Source organism: Podarcis filfolensis (genome assembly GCF_964270895.1).
Source record: "Podarcis filfolensis genome assembly, chromosome: 1".
Lineage (NCBI taxonomy): Eukaryota > Metazoa > Chordata > Lepidosauria > Squamata > Lacertidae > Podarcis > Podarcis filfolensis.
Window position 1 is genome coordinate 41,363,646 of NC_139604.1, and position 15,267 is coordinate 41,378,912.

The 15,267-nt window shown below is 39.5% G+C and overlaps 1 protein-coding gene across 13 annotated transcripts in view; it reads left to right on the forward strand.

The window, feature by feature from the left end:
- Positions 1–15,267, forward strand: part of NCKAP5 (NCK associated protein 5) — a 605,696-nt gene that overhangs the window by 399,548 nt on the left and 190,881 nt on the right. For 10 of the 13 annotated variants that reach the window (XM_083581664.1, XM_083581665.1, XM_083581669.1 and 7 more), the window contains one exon: positions 8,345–8,435. The exons of 1 other annotated variant lie outside the window; for it this stretch is intronic. In XM_083581664.1, coding sequence (XP_083437790.1) covers positions 8,345–8,435 — 91 coding nt within the window. Of the gene's footprint in view, positions 1–5,499; positions 5,686–6,482; positions 6,522–8,344; positions 8,436–15,267 lie in introns of those variants that run through there. 2 more of the 13 variants (XM_083581660.1, XM_083581661.1) reach the window with 2 other exon arrangements.

Below are 15,267 nucleotides of genomic sequence, written 5' to 3' on the forward strand. Positions count from 1 at the left end.
AACATGTCCAATTGACGATTGTATAAATCACTTTTTTATATCTTTTATTGGTGTCATTGGATTGATCCAAAGAGCCACTTGTGTGGACAGAAGGCACATTGATGGAGAAGGTCTCCAATTTCCACCAGTGCCTGTCCACCTGAGCCTCTTATCCCATGTTGCTTTTTGGAATAGGTTTTTTGCTTCAGTGAAAATAACTTCAAGAAAATCCCACTGCACAACCCTACATGCAATTCTTGGACCCGAGTTGGGCAGAACCAAAATGCAACTCTACTTATATTATCCACTTGTACATCAGTGATTTTCAATAGGAGTGAAAAAGGGAAGTGAAATTTCAGAGAAAGTTATGTAAACAATTATTCTATTTATTATGCGTGCCTAAGACAATGTTTGGGTCTTCATGCCTTTTACATTTCCCCTTCTTCGATTTTGCAGTTAGTCTCCTTGTTTTGTGCCTATTGAAATATGCGATAATTATTATTTATCTTAGACAAAGTTCCGAGAAGGCTACTGGAAGTGGCAGCAGTCTTTGCTGCTGCTAACTCGAGACGGAATATCAATTACTCAATCAAAATTAAATGATTGTTTAATTGATATTCCATCTTGAGTTGGCAGGAGCAAATACTTCAATCCAAGTATTCTGTTTTCATTAGACTTTGAGCACCATGACATTTTTAAAAATAAAATATTACTCATAGAATCTTAGACTCAGATTATTTATAAGTAGTTGTGCTCAGTCTGTTTTTGTAAATAAATACAAGAAAAACTATTATCATATCCTATACTTTGTTCTCCATGTTTCTGCAATTTGTATACCTCTTGGAATTCTAGAATTAGTCAATATGATAACTTAATTAATTGTGGTTATACTTTCATTGTCTTATTCTCAATTGCTGAGTAATAGAAGAGCTGTTGTGTCATTTTAAAGATACAACTGCTGCCTAACAGGACACAGATAATTAAGCCCATAGAGATGGTTGCTCACCAAGCTGTCCAATTTTGTTGTGTGGTTAGATAGTGCAAATGAGGCTCTTCCCTCTCTCTCTCTGTAGCTCTTTCCTATTACCTCCCTGTTCTTGATTTACCTTATCAGTTGCCTGGATTTTCAGACCACTAATATAATGGTGACATCAAAATGACAACACTATCCTTATTACCCCAGAAATCTCCTTATTTATCCAGCCCTGCTTCTTCAGCTGCCTGTCTGATACATTCAATATAGATTCTTCATTGCCATCTCAGACTCAACATGAGTCCCTGTCTTTGCCCTCTCGTATGTTCTCAGCGGCCCACTCATCTGGGCACATATTCCTTCTGTATTTACATTTGCCTCCATTTCTTCTTTTCCTTCTCCTCCTTTCATTGCTTTCCATGTGCAAGGGTTTTGATGGTAAGTTTATTGGTGCTTGGACTTGCTTATCTCTTGGTCATTTGTGAAACATCACACACGGCTAGTGGTACTGTGTAGATAACGTTTACAACAATAATTTTCTTGTTGTGTATCTGCAACAAAACTTAGCTCAAGTGCAGATGTTTCTTCTGTATACATTGTGTTACATAAAACTGTCTTCTGTGAATTATAACAAAAGGAAGACATTGAAGTAGAGTCCCTCATTATTTTCCTATCCTCTTTCAACTTTGCCCTTAAGACTTAGCTGTTTCTGGATTTAATTAGAAACATGAAACCTTCTGTCACCTCCCACCCTATTGGTTTTCTCCTCATTTCTACCCTCCCCTCAGGCCTGCACAGTTACAGTTTTTATTCTTTCAGGACTCGTAGGAAATGCTTGCACAATACCAGATAGATATTCACATGTGACCATGGCACATGAGTCTTTTATGCTTTGGATGCACATACTTCACTTGGAAGGTCAGAGAGTTTTGCCACACCTAATTATTAATTGAACAGGTTAGAATGAGGCATATTAAATGAGGGAGAGGGTGCTTTTTTTCTTAACTAATCTAGTGTAGTTTTGTAAAGTTCATTAATTTGAAACTTTATTTTATTCGTTTGACACAAAAAATGACAATGTTCACATGACTCCATACTTTTGAAGTAACTATTTATTTGCCAACACTTAAAAACTGATGCTGTAGTCAGTGAGGCATCATCCCCCCCAAAAAAACTGTTCTTCACTCCATTTGCAAGTTTACAAACCATAGTAGTAATTAACTATGGTCAAATTACATTTGTCAGATAAATGAACAAAGTAGAATTAGTGATGGATCATCCTTGCCTCTTTTATTGTGTTTGCTCACATTACTAATTTGCAAAATTCAATAATTCACAATGAACTTCCTGGTAATATGTGTGAATTAAAGATGTTCTTTTATACTACTATTCACAGGGGTGCCATAGAGATTAATTGAGGGCAAATCTGTCATCAGCTACATGTACCACTTCTATTGCCTTCGGTTGTCTGAATGTCTCACTAAAGGAGAATTTATCCTTCATTTCGGAAGCACTTTGAAATTCTTCTATTTAAAAGGAAAGAAATATCAATAGAGTTTGTGGGGGGGATAGAGAACAGATCCTGAAGCCTGTTTGTCTGTCTGCCGTGGACAAAACTTGGCCCAGTTCAGAAAACACTCATTCTAATACCGTCATCCATATATGACCACAATATTATTTTGCCACTGATTTGATATTTTAATTGATTTCTGAGACGGTTTTCTATACAGATTTGTTTTATAACGTGTTTTGAACAGTTTTGAACAGATGGGTAAACATATAAGAAATCTTTTTTTTTTTTCCTTTTTAAAGGCAGTACGTTGTATGTGTTCTAAGGACTGTCTTGGCACTTCATGGTCTATGAATAATACCAATTTGTGAGGATGATCCAAGTTCGAATGAGTGCTAATTGCATTCTGTTCTACTTTTCTTCCACCTGATCACTTTATTTAGTTCTTTCTGCACAACTTCCATTACCCTTCATTATATGTCCTATGGCAGCACTACAACCTGCTTCAATTCTGGTTTTATGTTTATTCTGCTTTGTTACTTATGATATTACTAAAATGTTCTTTTGCAGACTTGAATGTACTAGTGCTATTGTAGGAGTTTGGGGGATGCCTATTGAACCAAAATCCTTAGGTTTCAGCAATTACATTTGTGAAACCATGCACTGTGGACAAAACCCTAAGAAAGCCTAAATTTTACACCACCTCCAGGATCTCCAGAGGATGGTCTGAAGGAACATCTCCTGCAGTGATGGGACTGTAGCTTAGTGGTAGAGCACATCCTTGGCATCTTTTCTTACAAGTATCCAGTAACAGGTGATATAAAAGACCTTCTCTTCTTTAAACACAGGAGACCCGCTGCAAGTCAGAGTAGACAATTTTGATTTAGATGGATAAATAGTCTGATCCAGTTTCTCTCAATAAAATTTGCAAAAAAACCTAATGCTTTACTTTTTGTCCATACCCTATGTGCATGTCTGCCCAAATGAGCACAACATCTTACAGCATTTAAAGTACCGTATTTTTCGCCCTATAGGACGCACTTTTTCCCCTCCAAAAATGAAGGGGAAATGTGTGTGCGTCCTATGGGGCGAATGCAGGCTTTCACTGAAGCCTGGAGCGTGAGAGGGGTCGGTGCGCACCGACCCCTCTCGCTCTCCAGGCTTCAGGAAGCTCTGCGCAACCCTTGGGAGACTGGCGCCACTTCGCGCCCGCTTCCCGATGGCTGCGCAGAGCTGCCTGCATTCCGAAGCCTGGGGAGACCGGCGTGACTTACCGCTGGCCTCCCTAGGCTTGCGGATAGCAGGCTGTTCTCGGGGCTGGGATTGGGGGAAGCTCGGGCTTCCCCCGCGCCAGCCCCGCGCCTGGGGGGGAAATAATTTTTTTCCCTTCCCCCCCAAAAAAAACTAGGTGCGTCCTATGGGGCGGTGCGCCCTATGGAGCGAAAAATACGGTAATATCTTTCTACATTGCTGAATTAGCATTATAGATAATCCAACCTCTACAGATGCTTTCAATAAAAATAACTACAACAAAGCCTACATTTAGTTTTCTGTTATAGCAACACTTCCTAATAGCTGGATTAGTTTTTCACACTGTCTCTAGAAATTGTTGTTTTGCCATAAGGTGGGATGTGATCTGTACATTCAACAAAGAGCAGTCTAGTTCGAGGCTACAATCGATCTCTGAAAAGACATTAAAGAAAATGAGTTTCTGAGGTGTTGTGGTTGTTTTTGTAATAGTGAGCAAAACTCACAATTTTCTGTTGTCAAAAACTTGTAACATGCAATACTGTTCTGAGAGTTAGTGCCATACACTTATTTAACTTGGTGTTTTACAAATGGGTTCTTGGCTTCAATCTAGAATATTGATTCAAGAGTTTAATATAACCTAAAACAATTACTACCTGTTCTTTCTTGCAAATGCAATTTCAGATTAAAACAAATCTAGATGCATCATGCAATCACTAAAATCAAGACACATAGTTAAAACCAGCCAGTTAAAATAGAGATAAGCACTGGTGTTTATTATTTGTACATGGATATCTGCATTGAAGGGGGTTAGACTATATCACGCTTGGGATCCTTTCCAACTCTACTGTTTTGTGATTCTATGACCTATGTTTCTGCTATCACTTGAATCAGGGATGAGAAACCCGTGGCCTTCTAGATATTGCTGAACTACATTTGCCATTATCCCTGATGACTAGCTAATTGAGAGTCCGACAATAGATAGAGATCCCAGTTTCTCAACCCTTGTCTTCTATTAATGGAAATGTTATATTGCAGTAGAAGGCAGTAAAGGAAGCTTCATGTCTACATAAAATGATGTACAGATGTTAGTGGCTCCAACACTGAAATTTGTGGGGCCAACAATGGGTTTGCAGCCAGGCTGTACTTACATGAAGGTATGATTCATGTGAATGCTATGCATACTTACGTAATGGCACCAGCACTTTTTGGAGCTAATTCCATACCTCTGTTTGTCAGAACAGCTTTCGTTTGGATTTGCCAGCTCAAATAAATAATGTTTCACCAGCAGTGCTGGTGCCAGGCTATTTTGCACTCTAGGCAAGCCTAACTACTTGCACACGCAACCCCCCCCCCCAAAAAAAAAGAAAATTGGTAACTTCAATTTTCAAAAGCAAATGTCTGGCAGAAAAAAATGAAAAACACAAAACTTCAAACTGCTAAAATTATTGTAAATTGCAAGAATAAGTAACATAACCCTCATTGCACTTCAAAAATAATAAATTTCTTCATAAAATAAAAGCAAAATATTATCAGAACTTTATAACAAAAACTAATCTGTATAAAGCTGTGCCCCTCAAAGGTCATTACTGTGCCCCTCGGTCTGTACCCTTGGCGGCTGCTTGCTTGGCCTCATGATAGCATTAGCCATGTCAGTGTGACAGAAAGCTCAGCTAGGCCAGAGTTTGTTGGTGCAGTGCAGTGGAATTCCACCAGGGGGCTGGGCCGGGGCTTCTCTCTGATTAGCTGTGGGTACAGCTGGCCAAAGGCAGGCGGAGACAGCACTTTTGGAGGGAAAAAGGAAAGGCATTTGGAGGGTTTGGTTCTGGTCAGGAGGATAGCTCCTGAGCTTTGTGTGTAAAATCCACTCTTGAGGAAAACATGTAGAGATTGAAAGACAGTGATGGGTGTCTTTTAAGAGTATTCAGACAAGAGAAAAGTAGGAAGCTGAACTGGAGACAGGAAAAGTGGAAGTGTGAGGAAACACTCTTACTTGGGCCTCATTTCAGTCAGAAGGGGAGTGAGTTTCTGAAAACAGCAGAATCCCCAACCAGTTAGGAGGGGTGTGGTGATCCCCTGGATCCTGTTATATTATTAGAGGAGCCTCAGGATTGTGATTTATAAAAGGCTTGGAAACTAACAGAAAGCACCACCTTGTTTAAGAACCAAAGTATTAAGCTGTGACACCAATAAGTTTAAGGAACTGAAGTGAAAAGAAGCTGTGCAGTTATCATCTTGTTTCAAAGGCTATAATGTCCACTGAATTTAATATAAATAAGTTTACTGAAATAATTTTATCTCCTGACACATCCTTAGTTTTACAAAAATAAACCCTTTCACTGTTTAACTCCCGTAAGTTTCCAAGAGTCAAAGTTTTCTTCATAAAAAACAAAACACAGTAGTTAAGAGGGGCTTTGCCTCAGTCAGCTACAAGCTTGATAAGGTTAAGGTGCTACCATGTTTGAACTGACTCTTGTTTTAATGTGCCTTTTAAGCCTCTACCATAGTATTACTGTGCTATTGGAAAATCAGCATATAATTACGTTTTAATACAAGTTTGTGAAGCCACATGCAGAAGTATGCTCCATGGTATTTTATTTTATTTTATTTTATTTTATTTTATTAGGGAAGAAAAAGATTTGGAATGAGAAAGGGCTCTGAATAAAGTCAAGATATAAAACACAAATGATTCCAATCTGCTGCTGAGAAACTGTTCTCCTGTCTGAACTGAAGATGATACTTGGTTTATTTTTGTTCACATTTGGTCAACAGATGGTGTAACTGTACTAGCTGCATTCGGGCGGATGAAAAGTATGCATATTGTAAATAATGATTATACTAAAAATAACAATTTCCACTGGACATCTGATTAGAATGAATTTCTTGCAATGGGGAGCAGGATAAATGTCAATTTAATGTAAAGCACTAAACAAATTCAAATGTTATCAAAAGTAACTATATTTAATTCTGACTGGTATGATAGATGAGGCCTAAATTCCCAAAGAATATTGCATGCTGGAAATAAGCAGTGGAAGGCCATTACTTTAGTGTGCTACTTGTGAGCAGCAGAACTCTTCTGTCTCTAGAATAGAAAGGGTGATTGGTCTTACCTGAAGTGTAGATTTGATAGGTTCTGAGGACACGAATGGACCCTGGTCTGACCCAGCAATGTGATTCCAAGGTTTTTGTCACTTGAAAAAACCCTTCAAATTCTATTTCAAAGGAGATTGTGACTAAACATTAGGAAAAACGTTCTGAAAGTAAGAGATGTTTGACAGTGGAAGATGGTGGACACTCCTTTAGTGGAGGTTTTTTAACAGATGTTGGACGGCCATCTGCCAGGGCTTATTTGGCTGTGATTCCTGCATTGCAGGGAGTTGGACCAGATGAGCCTTGCGTTCCCTCTCAACTTTTTGATTCTGTTCTCTATATTGGCAGCCAGAGTACAAGTAGAGTACTGAACAGAGCATCGGGTTTCAATCAGGAACCCTCAATTCAGAGCCTTGTTCAGCTCGCCAGTGCTTATTTGTGTTTATGGAGTCATAGTGAAAAAAACTTTGTTGTCCTAATGATAGATGGCACTGGCCCTGTATGATAGGGATACTCAGGAGTATTGAGCATTTAGGAGCATCGTTTTATGCTTTGACACAAAAATGCCCCTGAAACTACCAGAATCTTTTATAAATAATAATTTTGCATTAGTGGGTGGGGTGGAGGCATTTACCTAACCTCCTGGTGGGTGAGTTGCTGCTCAGTGGGTGGAAGAGGGGACAGGTGAGGCAGTGGGGAGGGCGGCATGTTGCATGTACACCAGCAGGATAGCCAGAGTGCAGCTGCATTTGCCTTGCACCTGCCCCCCCCGGTAGATAATAGTGATTCTTCACTAGGAGGTCAAGTGAGCACCTCTGCCCCACTACACCCTTCATAGAACAGCTGCTATAATTATGGCTTTCTATTTTTTAATATGTTTCTCAACTTGAGCGAGGTGATTAGTTGTACAAAAGAACTACAGTGGTACCTCGGGTTAAGTACTTAATTCGTTCCGGAGATCCATTCTTAACCTGAAACTGTTCTTAACCTGAAGCACTACTTTAGCTAATGGGGCCTGCCCATTTCTGTTCTCATCCTGAAGCAAAGTTCTTAACCTGAGGTACTATTTCTGGGTTAGCGGAGTCTGTAACCTGAAGTGTATGTAACCTGAAGCTTATGTAACCCGAGGTACCACTGTACATCCCACGGCTCATAACTTCAGGTGGAATCCGTCTGGTGTCTTTGCACTCATGATTGAGCTTTTGAAGAAGGGAGGATGGTTACTTTTTGACACTATTCCCTTCCCTCTGAGTAGCCCCATGCTGCTTCCCACCAGGTTCTTGAGGATCTCCCAATGGTCTGGAGCTGCTTTCCATTAGTGGACACCACTGTTGGATAGGGGGTGAAGCATATTGATGATAAAAATAAAGAAAAATGCTGTATTTGTTTCATATTTTGCATGATATGTGCCTGCATATGTACATTCACGGACATGAAACAATATGTTCTTCCTTTGACTGAAAAACAGTATTTCAAATGATCCCTCTACAATGAGATTATTTATTACAAATTCTATCCCTTCTTCCCCCACCCCTTGTCCATAGAATGGAAGAAACGGTGAGAAATCTACTGCAACGTCAAGGATCACCAGAGGCAAACAGCGAAAAACCTGTTACTGTAATAAAAGCTTATCAGGTAATACTGATATCAGTAAGCTCAATTGTCCGCTTATGGTAACTGATATAATAATTGGATAATATAATGTGTGTGGGGTTGGAGGCAGATGATTTAGGCTTTGATACAAAGTTTCATCTTCAGATGTTCATCAAAAATATATTTGAGGCAGAAAGTACCCTTTAAGAAGACTAGCCACAAAGTGTGAACTAAGTGAGAAAGAGGCAAGGTGTTGGCCATGGGAACCACAGAAGTGTATTAAAACACAGCCGAGGAAGAGGTGATTAAAAGTGACGCTTAGAACTGTTACCTCTCTGAAAGGCTGTTTCTCAGAGCTATCAGAAGTCATGATTTTGTGAGACTGCATGACAAGGAAAGGGAAAGGCAATTTTGACATGTGGAGAATAGAGAGAGAAAGAGGGAAGAGAAGGCAGACAGATGGGGAAAGTATGCATGGAGACAGAGGGGAATTAACGTGACGGCTGGGCAAAGACAGGAGGTAGCTGTGAAGAACTCTTCAGTGCTTTCACATGAACATGTATTTAAGTTTATTAATATCTCTGTGAGTGAAGTGCATGCATGCAGACGCTCATGGGGATGTGGGGCTTGCGGCATATGCATGCAATTTATACATGGGGTGGCTTCTGAAAATGATTCAGAAATTTCAGCTGGTGCAAAATTTGATGGCCACATTGTTCACCAGAACAAGCAGTATCCTGATTTGAACGTTACCAGTGCATAGACAACAATGGCCAGGCTACCCTGGTCCAGAAACTGCCACAGCTATCTTGCCAGCTGAAGCTGACAGAAAGTATTCCTAGTCATCTGGGCCTGTAGCAACAAACAGTAGCACTCCCAGACTACAGACTTTCTGTTTCAAAGGTAGTACACCACCATCCAAAGCAGGTTTGCATTTTATGGGTATGAGTAAGCATGTTGATTATGCATATGTGCATATGTGTAGAGAACACTAGTTCTAGTATGTATGTATGTATGTATGTATGTATATGCAAATAGATAGTGTGTAGTTTGCAAGTGTTTATATGGACCATGTGCACACAAGTGGATGTATAAATAGTCATATGTGCAGAAGTATGTATAAGAAAGTATGCAGAAAGCCTGGAATGCTCCCTTGTTGCCCTTCATCATAACACCAGTAGAGAAGCAATAGTGGTGGATATTTCAGCCGATAATCATAATCATCATTTATTTGTATGCCACCTTTCCATAGTAAACCATGTTCATGGTGCCATACGACATTTAATTTTTTTTACAAAAGCCCTTAAGCATCCTCAGCAGCATGTATTTCCTGATTCACAGCAAGATCATTTCTGTTACCTTCAACAGTAACAGTTGATGCTATAAGGAGGTGGCCAAAGGTGGACCTCCTTCTCTGCTCACAGTGAAAGATATCTGCTATCTTCTGTAACTCCTGGAAGGCTGTTTGCAGGATCCTAGGATTGTACTGTCATTTTAATTAAGTGTCAGTGCTGCCTTTTAGAAGTTGCATAATGTTTCTTATCAGTGCCATAATGAAGGACATTAGTAAAATGCACCTCTAAGTTAAATTATGATGACTAGTTTTCCAATTTGTTTTTGATCAAGTGTTATAGGAAGAAATGAGGAAACGCAGGGTGTTCGTTTTGAATATGGCTCTCAGCAAGAGCTGATGAAACTATTCTATATTACCTCACACCATGCTAAGTTAGTTTTACTGTGTGCAGCCTGTTCAAATTAGTATTTGAGTAGTCATAAAAGGTACTTCTTTGCAATAAACACTTTTGATCTATTGACCACCAGCTGCCTATTTGTTTTTTGCTTCTCAAACCTAATTATTGTTCTGGGATATATAAAACTGAGTTCTTATTACAATATCAATATCCCTGACTCTAGAATAAATATTGCTGCTAATGAACTTTAAATGTTGCACGGTAGTCATGTCAGTGGAATAGTAATCAGATGTGCACAGAAACATGCATGTGTTATCATTGTTTTGTTAGGCCTTGTCAAGAGTTCTTCTTTAAAAATAGGAAGTTTTGAGGACTTGCTTGTGGTAACTACATAGGTTTATAAACTACGCTTTTGCCATATACATTAATTTTTGAGTCATGGGCGCAAATAATATAACGCTCAGTTACTCCTGGATTGACTTTGTATAGCACTGTAACTAAGAGCAAAGTTATACTCTGGTTTCTCTTCAGATCGTATAAATCTTTCGCCTTTTTAACTAAGAGCAAAGTTACCTGAATATGGAGAGATTAAATACAGCATGTTGTACATTTTCTGTATATTGATTACATTTTGTGGAGCTCATCTAGCATTGTCCAAGCTTGGCACTTGGGTACGAGCTGGACTATTGGTGGTGTTCAACTAAGGGTTGCTCACATTAGACACATTAAATTAATGAGCATTACTAAGTTAGGTCCATTAGTTTCTATAGGTCTACTCTGAGTAAAACTTGGTTGAAGTACCCCCCTAGTAGGCTAATGTTCCTGAGTTGTGGTCAAGGATGGAGTGGAATGTGGATCCCTAATTACCAGGTGAGTCAGGATAAGATGATGTGTCTTCCAGTGCTGGGCCTGGTGCAGATGTCACTGACTGTAATGCGTTCCTGAAGGCAAAGCACCATTGCATCTGCTGCATGAAAAGACAAGTAATATACACATAGGCTCTTCACAACCACTGCTCAGTGGCAACATGCCAGTGGCACATAGTCTTGTGCAGTCTATGTTACTTCTATCCTTAAGACTGGGCTAGTCCATGTGTCACTTTAAGTTAGAGTTAAGCATTTATAGATGAGCATGCAGCATGGTGCATGAGGCTTAAAAGCACTCTCCCCTGCTTCTTTCGCTGCCACATTGCAAGGAGCCAAGCCATGGTTTCAAGGTGAATGTGCAGCATGCTGGTCCATGGGACTAAAATCAGGGTTGCTTCATTCTTCCCCCACTCCTTCCATGGCTTAACTTCATATCTGAAAATGGGCATGGATTTGTTTCCACCAAAGGAACCAGAAGTGTTAAGCAAATAACAAACGTTAGTAACAGCTCATGGTTCTTAGGAGAAAAGCAACACAGGTGTCCAGGTTCAGATTCAGGTAATGGCTTAGGTTCTGGCAGTGCGGGGGAAGCAAGGGAGGAGCATAGTGGTTGTGATGTTAGCTTGCTGCACTAGTAAGTTGTGCATTCATTTTTAAACCATAGTTAAGCTTAACTAGGCCACTAAGTATAGAAGCTAAGCTTTGAAAACTGGAATTAAAGTTTTGCTTCTGAAAATGTTTGGCAGCACATCAGGTGCTTTTGCTGAAGTATTCTTCTCAGGCAAAGCTAAAGCTATAGAGGGAGCAGCAACTGAGCATTAGTTTCCTCCCCCGCCCCTAGCACCTACTGCTTATGATTTCATAGCTATAGTTTTCAACTTCATTTCGAAGCTCTTTCTGGTGCAAACAATTCCTTGTTCCAGTGCATATCTCCCCTGTGATCTTGGACAAGCCATACAATTTCTGCCTCTTTGTAACTTATTTCCCTATCTTGAAAAGAAAGACAATATTATTTCACACCTCTCAGAATAGAAAAAAGGGTACCTTCATTGGTGTCTGTGCAAATATATTCATGGCAGGGTCTTTGATGTTCCATTATGAACTTGAAAAGTGGCTCTGCTCGCAGAGGTTTGATGCAGTATGCAAAATTTTCTGATTAAAAATGAGGCAGCTTCAAGTGAAAATTAAAGCTTAAAAAGGTAAATGAGCTTGCTTTCAGTTTTGAATTAAATAAATATTCACATTTAATATGCAAAACACATGGAAACAAAAGCTGTTCATTTGGCACCTCTCTGCTTCATATTTATAGTTGATTTTAAGCATCAGGACTGGTGTTGGATAGAAGATAAAATAATAGTTTTATCTTTTCACATAAATATGCAAGGGGAATGTATGTAACTAGGAAGTGAATGAGGCTGTAAGTAGTATTGTTAGGAAATTATTTATTTATTAAATATCAATAGTGTTCTTCACCTGAGGATCATAGGGCAGTTTACATTATATAGAAAAAACAAAAATGCACAACATAGTAACGAAAAGAACCAACCAGCGCCCTTCCCGACCCCAGTTTAAAAGGCCATAGATTCCTTAATCAGCCTGGGAGAACCTGCTTCTTTCTGCTTCTTGTGAACAGAAGCAGAAAAGGCAGCACCAAAATGTTGCACATCTTGCTCAGGTTTCCCACCCACTATTCTGACTTGTTGCTGATGGTGGTAAGAAATAGAAAGGAAGCAAACACAGTGTAATTACTAGGCCTGTTCTCAGGATGGTAGATGAAGAATAGAAGAAGATTATTTTATGCTCAGGCTTTCAGAATCTCCCACAAACGGGCTGTCTTTCCAGAAGAGAGGAGTTTGGCTTAGGGAACAGAGCAGAGTCGGCCCTGAAAGTAGAAATGACGAGTTATGGCACTGGCATAAAACTGGAATCCAAATTTGTGCTGAATGAAAGAAGTTAAAACTAGAGAACCAAACTTCTAGAAGAAAAAAAAGCACAGTTGACCTACCAGGTTGCTTTGTCTGTAGTTTTCTTCCTTCTGAAGTCTTTTTACAGATAAACAATGCTTTGACTCCATTGCAGAATGCCTTCTCTTAGTGATCATTCACTGACATGCACCAGGCCTCATCACTGCTGCTATTGATGGCACACATGATGCTCTCATGCCTGAGCCTTCATTTAGGTGGCCATTGTGTTTTGTTTTGTTTCTGTTTTCATGTTGTCTTAATAGTTCTTTGCTAATTACATAAGCACAAAATACAATGATGGTACTTCCATTGATGTGAGTAATTATCTCCTGCAGAAAAAAGGACAGCACTAGGAAACAGACTGTTCCTGGGGCCATTGGCCATGTAAATGCTCATTATAGCTGCATTTGAAGGGGTGATCTAGAGAAGTGTTTTTCACTATCAGCATTAATAAGAGCTGTTCCCTGTTTAACAGATTTAATTAACATTAGTATTGAACTTTTCTAAATATTTCATTTTACTCTGTTGCTTCCTTTTAGTCAAAGTACCTCTTAGGACTGAACGTTTTTCAACAGAAATAAATGTTGCTGATGGATGGAAGAGGCAATAAAAGCATCGTCAGAAAATTTATTAATGTAGCTCTGCAGAGCTGTTCAATAAGGATGATACCCTGCAATATTTAGAAGTGGTTTGAGTGAAGACTAATGTGAAGTAGATTTAGATTGATATGCCACTGGTTGTAGGTTCATATTAGAGACATAAAGAAAACACTTTGTTCTCTTATCCATCACAGGCGTTTAATCTAGGAGATTTTACTGCTCACTCTGTGTATACTTTGTAAGTCAAATGCAGAGATGAAAAAGAGGAGTTTTATGTGTTCTTGCCTGACAGCAGTAATGTTAAACTGTGAACAATTTAGACTGTTTCTCTCAAACCTTCTGATTTATCTAAATCCTTTTCTTTTGCTTCAAATTTTCAGCAGCTTGTGTTGAGCAAAAACAGTTAGCTATACAAGAAAACATTATTCTTGCATCTGTGATAGGTTGTCTAAAGCAAACACATATTGTGTTCTGCTCTGTTGCCATAAGAATGTGAAGGGAATAGTAATAATAATAGTGAAAGGAAGTCAGTGGTGTCTACATGCAGGTTTCAGAATAGGTAAGTAAAATCAGTACTTTTATACTGTGGACTTTTATACTGTGAATTCTGATTTTCTTTCCAAGTTAGCTAGTGCTCATAACTAGTTTAGCATTTTAATAACAACATACTATTTAGCCCTGGATAATAGTGTTAGCAGTCTGAAAGGTTTTCCTTTAATAAGGAGAAAAGGTTACAATTTTAAGTTCACTCAGAAAATAGAAACATGGAGGGTGCAGAAACCTCCTCATCATATACTCTGCAAAGAACTGAACTGAAGACAGCCCTGAAATTCACCAGAGGTTCCAATGCATAGCTTGGATTGGAGTGCATAAAATGTACTTCTTCACTTCAAGTGTTCCTGATATGGAATAGGTAAGAAGGGAGATTAAAAGTCCACATGCTAAAAATTCAGGAGGCATATCAGAATATCTCAGGTTGAAAAATCTGTACAAGGCCATAACAAACTAATCTAAGCAATGCCTAAGGACAATAAGACCTTTGGAACAAAACAGATGATTCTGAGAATAAAATAAGACTTGAGAATTAGTAGCAAGCTGCTAAAGCCTCCAGGTGTATTAGGGGAATAGCTATAGCTCCATGGGTAGAGCTGATTCACACCTCTCCATCTCTTGGCAGAGTTGGGAAAGACTGCTGTCTAAAAATCTGAAAGCCACTGCCAGTCATTGTCTGCTAAGTTTGGGGAACATTTTTCAGCCTGTGGACCATATTCCCCCATGGGCAGCCTTCAGACGGCCACATGCCAGTGGTGGGCAGGGGTCCAAGGCAAAATGTGGATTGTGCAAGAACTGTGGCTCTTGGTTTTGTTTAGTATCTTACATTCCAGTCACAAAACAGAGGTTTCTATACATGTGCATCCACCCAGGCAAGTAAGAGATATTAGCACAGTTCAATGGACATTACAGCCAGGCAAAGCTACTAAATGAGGGCACAGAGCAGGACCAGTGAGAGGGGTAGCCTGGGGAGAGGGGTGTTGCCAGGGAAGATGTGGCCTAAGAGCCATCCTTAGGTCAAGAGGGCTCCATTTGTTACTAAGGCCTGAGGTTACTCGCCTCTGATGTAGGCAGTGTTGAGCTAGATGGGTCAACATTTCAGTGTAAGAAGAAGAAGAGTTTGGATTTGATATCCTGCTTTATCACTACCCTAAGGAGTCTCAAAGCGGCTAACAATCTCCTTTTCCCTTCCTCCCCCACAA